General features: G+C 43.6%; 1 protein-coding gene across 1 annotated transcript; it reads left to right on the top strand.

Moving 5' to 3' along the window:
• Positions 1-4,577: 4,577 nt before the first annotated feature.
• Positions 4,578-5,967, top strand: LOC102279314 (beta-defensin 119). Its single transcript, XM_005887922.3, has 2 exons — positions 4,578-4,635; positions 5,783-5,967. Exons 1-2 carry the CDS (start codon positions 4,578-4,580, stop codon positions 5,965-5,967), a joined length of 243 nt encoding a protein of 80 aa, XP_005887984.2.
• The last annotated feature ends 567 nt before the right edge of the window (positions 5,968-6,534 follow it).

Genomic DNA, 6,534 nt, shown 5'->3' with positions numbered 1-6,534 from the left:
GAACAACAAAGCCCATGCTCTGCAGCAAGAGAAGACACTGCAGTGAGAAGCCCATGCACTGCAATGAAGAGTACCCCCTGCTCGTGGCAAATAGAGAAAGCCCATGTGCAGCGAGGCTGACCCAGTGCAGCCAAAAATAAATAAATAAATATTAAAAAGAAAAACAAAGAAATTGTAAGTAAAGTGTGTTATTACCAGTCATGCACTGCACTAAACACTGGATAGACATTTTTAACCACTTAAAGGACACAGCAAACCATCAGGTACATATGATTATCCTCCCCAAATTGGTTAAACAATTTGCCCATGCTCACTGCATCAGTTAGGGTTTTTAGCGAACGAAACTTTGACTATTTGGCAGCTCAGAGGATGCATGGAGTCAAGCTGAGAAAATGGTGGGGTAGATGGAGCCAAGGGGAAGAATCAGCCTTCAGACCCAGTAGTGAGGATAGAGCTGCTGTTGAACACCGTTGTTTGGGACCCTGAACTCCACTCCTTGTTACTATGCTTCCCTACTGACCAGGGCACTGGCTTTCATTGTGGGTGGGTTCTTTTGCTAAGATAAGCCCTCCACTGTTACCGCTTCCTGGAATCCCAAGCACTCGATTCAAAGAACAGAAAGGGAATCTAACTGGCTGAGCCTAGGCCACGTGCTCACACCTCAGCTGCAAGAGAGGCAGGAAAACAAGTATTTGAACAATGGGAGGTGACACTGTCCCTCCACAAGACCGCTATGGTGACAGGATTCCCTCCAAATGGGAAGATGAGACAAGATGAGACTGTCATGAACGGTAGACAAGACAAAAAACCCCAAACAGACAAATCTTTACAGTAGTCACATAGAGAGCAGCTCACAGAGGTGGATTTGAATTTAGGTTTGTTTGACAAAAAAAGGGCTTCCCTGATTGCTCAACTGGTAAAGAATCCACCTGCAATGCAGGAGACCCTGGTTCGATTCCTGGATTGGGAAGATCTGCTGGAGAAGGATAGGCTACCCACTTCAGTATTCTTGGGCTTCCCTTGTGGCTCAGCTGGTAAAGAATCCACCTGTAATGCGGGAGACTTGGGTTCGATCTCTGGGTTGGGAAGATCCCCCGGAGAAGAGGAAGGCTACTCACTCCTATATTCTGGCCGGGACAATGCCATGGACTTCAGTCCATGGGGTCACAAAGAGTTGGACACAAACTGAGTGACTTTCACTTTCACTTTTGACATAAAAGTTTCGGGTTTTAAGAGCAATGCTATGAAGTCATTCTATAAACCCCCTTTCTTTCAAAAGAAAGAAAAGTCTGTTAAGGTCCAGTGTTTTTATCTAATTCTTTGACTCCATTCCCTTTGGCTTGTCTAGAATTTTTCTCCACCAGAAACCCTGTTTTCTTTCGTATTTTCAATATCTCTTGCTATACAGTGTATTTCACCTCAGCTTAAAAAATGATACATTTCCCACTCTTTACAAATATCTTCCCCTTGATCTGGACCCTTTTGGAGAGAGTTCTGAGTTTGAATCCTGACTGCCTCAGTGGCCCTGGTTTATTCATGTTATCCCCCGAGCCATGGCTTCATCCATAGTCATACATACCTTTTCCTTGAAAGGATTAACCCCAGATGATATTTAATACATAGTTGATGGTATTCTTATAAACAGTGGTTCCATCACGGCTGGGGGTGGGAAAGGGTAGTAACTACAAATGGGTGTGAGGGATATTTTGGGGGTGATGGAAATTTTCAAGATTCGACTATAGTGACAGAGGTACAGCTCTGCATAATTCATTGCTTTGTACACTTAATGAGTGGATTTTATGGCATGTAAATTATACTTCAATAAACCTGTTATAAAATAAGGAGAGTCACAAGAAAGTGACCCTCATTTCTCTGATCTCACCTGTGCCTACTTTCTGTAGAAGCTCTTCAAATTTTTCTAGGCAAGAATCACTAGAGGTTTCCTTTTGACTGGCTTCCTCACTTAGAAGGGACCCTTGCTATTCCAAGTCTGAAGAAACAATGGGAGACCAGGTTGTGGATAGAAGTACTATAACTGGGAGCCAGTCAGATCTGAGTTCAAATCCTGAAATCCCCATTTGGTCAGAGTTGGGCAAATTGCTTGTGCTTCTGTACTTTAGTGTCCAAGCTAGAACAACGAGGCAGGAACTCTATTGGTGTTGTGAGGATGAAGTGAGACTATACTTGTGAAATACTTGTCACCAACCTAGCAGAGTGAAAGTGAAAGTTGCTCAGTTGTACCCGACTCTTTGTGACCCCATGGACTATATAGTCCGTGGAATTCTCCAGGCCAGAATACTAGAGTGGGTAGCCATTCCCTTCTCCAGGGGATCTTCCCAACCCAGGGCTCGAACCCAGGTCTCCCGCATTGCAGGAGGATTCTTTACTGTCTGAGCTACCAGGGAAGCCCAACCTAGCAGAGGGTCAGTGCTAATTAGCTGGTTATTGTGGCCACTCCCATAGCTTGGGAGAGAGTGTCTTCTCTGAGGGCTCCAACTTTCAGTGGTGTTTTCCTTCTCTCATACCTTTTATGTGAATCAGTTATGCATATATATGTATCCACTCTTTTTAAGATTCTATCCACATATAGGTCATTGCCGAATATTTAGTAGAGTTGCCTGTGCTACGCAGTAGGTTCTTATTAGTTATCTAGTTTATAACAGTGTATAGTATCTTAAAGGGTCCAGCTCTTATTCAGCTTCTTCTGAAGCTTGACTGAAGGGGCACAGTCCACATGCTTTCTCTACTCTCTAGAATGACTCGAGTTGCCTCCCCTTTAGATTATTTCTTATAACCTTATTCAATGTGTAAGATATTTACTCAGTCTACAACATTTTTGAAGCACCTGCAATGTGCTAAGTGTGTCCGAAATTGCTAGCTCTTCTCTAGTATCTGTCTTCCCCTTCTTCTTAGTAAGACAACCCCTGAACTTCAGCTAGCCATGGTTGCCCAGAATAAAGAAACTATTTCCAGCCTACCGTCCAGCTAGATATATCTGTTTGAATGAACTCTGGCCAATTGACTGGAATGGAAGTGATGTGTGCAGATTTTGGGTGGGATCCTTAAAGGAAAAATGGTGCACTTCATTTCCTTCTTTCTCTTCTTCCTGAGAACCAGAGGATCAAATGAAGCTGCCTGATAGGAATGGCACAGCATCAAATCAGAAGGAATCTTGTGCCCTACTTTTAATGGCATGGTTTTTAGTCACTAAGTCGTGTCCAACTCTTTTGACCCCTTGAACTGTAGCCCACCAGGCTCCTTTGTCAGTGGGATTTCCCAGACAAGAATACTAGAGTGGGTTGCCATTTCCTTCTCCAGGGGATCTTCCCAACCCAGGGATTCAACCCAGGTCTCATGCATTGCAGCCTGGCTCTTTACCAATTGAGCTGCCAAGGAAGCCCTTGCTTTTAGTGATGAAGCTTTTTACATAAGAAAGAAATTTCTTTTATATAAGACAGAAATCAATGTCTGTCTCTTAGAATTACTGTTTGGGGAGATAATGTATTTAAACAGTTGAATTAATATCCTGATTAATACACCAGGTGATATTATTATGGGCACTGGAGTCACAAAGCAAATTTCTGACATTCTAATGGGAGAGGCAAAGATTAATCATGTAGAATAAATTGAAAAGGAACAAGTGACTATATGAAGGTCACAAAACAAGTTATTATGATACAGAGTGACTGTGTGTGTGGGAGTACCCTTAATCTAAGGTGACCAGGAAAAGCCTCTCTGAGAAGTGACATTTAATATGAGACTGAATGGTGAACAGGAGCCAGTCTGAAGGAAGAACTTTATAGGAAGAGCAAGTTATAAATGCTAAGGGTCTGAGCTGAGAATGAGATTGGCAAGTTCAAGGTTCAGAAAGACATACACGTGTGAATTTTCTGTTAGAAAGTTGAGAATAAGAATTTTTTAAAAATTAAATATTTGACTTAGGGACACAGGGCAGGGGGTGGGGAGTAAGGAGAGTGTGGGATGCATGAAGAGAGTAACATGGAAACATACATTACCATGTGTACAATAGATAGCCAATAGGAATTTGCTGTATGACTCAGGGAACACAAATTGGGGCTCTGTAACAACCTAGAGGGGTGGGATGCAGGGGGAAGTGGGAGGGATGTTCAAGAGGGAGGGGACACATGTATACCTATGGCTGATTCATGTTGATATGAAACCAACATGATACTGTAAAGCAATTATCCTTCAATTAAAAACAAATAAATTTAATTAAAAAAGGAAAAAAATTAAATGTGTCTTGATATGCATTAATTGATTAATCCCTTTGTGGATCTCAAAAGGCCAAACGGCTTTAATTTGCCTGTCTCCTTACTAGGAGAGAAAAGCCCTTTTGGCACGGATGCTGGCCGGTTTCCCACGCTCTCGTCTCGTTCTTTGCTGCAGAATCTGCTACACATTGTCCTTCGGCTTGTTTGATCTGATATAAATCCTCTTCTGCTGTAATTCACTGCCCACGGTCCTGCCAATGAAAACAAGACTCATCCCTGCAGAGGATAGCTCTATTCTCCATAGCCTGCAGCACAACCACGTCCTTCTCCTGTGACCTTCCAGTCATGAAGTTTCTTTTCCTGTTTCTTGCCATCCTTCTGGCCATGGAACCAGTGGTATCAGGTAATTCGGGTGTCTCTCAAATGTCTGGGATCTTGGTCATAAATGTCTCTCCTTCCTCTTCCCCCTCACTGTGGACAGCATCTGAAGCCCTTTCTCAATTCATGTGGTTTTGGGACGTTTTCTCATAATCATCTCATGTTCACATCTCTCCCTGATTTTTTTTTTTTTTTTCTGCCAAGGTAGGGGGATGGAGATATTTGGAGTACCTAACACTGAAGGGAAGGCTGGTATTCTGCTGGCATCATGGAGGAGGGCTTAGGGGTAAAGGGTCTGGTGCGGGTTGGGGACTTCTTAGGGGTTTGGGAGATTACATTGAAGGTTGAGGGTGAGTTGTGATGGGGTGGCAAGACTTTGGATCGGAGTGATAGTGGGAAAATGAGGAAGAGCCAGAGGCGAGGAGTTGGGCTTCCTTGATGGTTTGGAGTAGGCTGGAGGGGGTATGGAATTTTGAGTTGAGTGGATTTGGTGTTGGGAATTAGATTGGGGCTTGGACTGAGGTTGAGAGTTGGTACTGGATGGTGCCCGGGTGCCTGAGGTTCAGCTAGGTGATGGAATGCTGCTTAGGATTGAAGTTGGTGACTTGATTAGACTTGGGTTTGACCGGGAGTTAGGGCTCCAGGGGCATTGAGTTGGGTAAAGCTGGGAGTTCTAATTAAAATTGGCCTGGGTATTTGAGTTTGAATTGGTCAAGGAGGATTGGAGATTGAGTTGGGTTGGAGTTGGGATTTGTTGGGTTCAAGCTAGACAACTGATAAAGAGCTGAATCTGTGGAAATGTGAGGGACTCTCTTCCATTCCCTAATAAGACAGATGTTCACTGTTCTTTTCCCATCATTCCCAAGCTCTGTTAGGTGGGAACTTTATTGACATCATTTGATCTCAAAGTTAGGAGCAGGAGGTGGGGGGATAGGAAGACAGAAATGTGAGATTATGAAAAAGGCTTTCTTAAAACCCTTGAGTTCCCAACCTTGGAAAAATTGCCTCAATTCTCTCCCCTTGTGAGGTCTCTTCTCTCCCTTCCTTGGACTGGGTCTAGCATTAACTCTCTCCCTCCACTCCTCCCCTGAACTCCTACACCTCCTCTGCTTCCCCTTGTCTATCCAGCTGAGGAATACTAACATCTACTTAATGGGTGTTCCTATGTCCAGAGGAAGAATGTTGGATGAAGGGAAAATGCCGGTTGGTGTGCAAAAATGATGAAGACAGTGTCACACGCTGCTCAAATCATAAACGATGCTGTATCCTTAGTCGTTATTTGACAATCGTACCAATGACAATTGATCGAATCCTCCCTTGGACCACTCCTCAAGTGAAACAAGAAGGAGACAGTTAAGGCCAAACTTGTCAACACAGGGAAGATACATGGAAATCATGGATAGAGATGACTTTGTTTCCTGTTCTTTAGTTCCTACATTCCATTAAAATTTGCAAATCTGTTTCTTGTGTCTGTCAATCATGAGGAATGATACTCCAAATGGATTGAGGGTGGGGAAATGGCAGGAAGGGTGTTAAGAGTTAGCAAAGAGATGTCTCTGGGGCTTGGCTGCGGCAGTTGGGTAATTATTGCAGTTCTGAACATAATTCTTCATCTGCCAGCTGCAGGGAAGGCTATTGGAGCTGGAATGGACTGAAGAGCATGTGTGGGAAGCCAAGAGACTTAATCCCTAGTGAATGGGAGCCTCTTTAGGCTGAGACAGTTGGCCTGGTTTTGGAGTGAATGAGCTGGGGTGGACAGGGACTTAGCTGAGCCCAAATCCTTGGATTTCTAGGGAAGCTGGCTGACATGCCTTTTGATGCTCAAGAGACCACAGCCCAAAGAATCAGAAGGTTTCCAAGTACTAAAGAAGGATAAAGCACATAAATTTACTCATTGAAATGATAACTCAGCTTCATTTCCCAT

This window comes from Bos mutus, chromosome 13 (assembly GCF_027580195.1).
Source record: "Bos mutus isolate GX-2022 chromosome 13, NWIPB_WYAK_1.1, whole genome shotgun sequence".
NCBI lineage: Eukaryota > Metazoa > Chordata > Mammalia > Artiodactyla > Bovidae > Bos > Bos mutus.
This window is presented reverse-complemented; position numbering and strand designations above follow the sequence as displayed.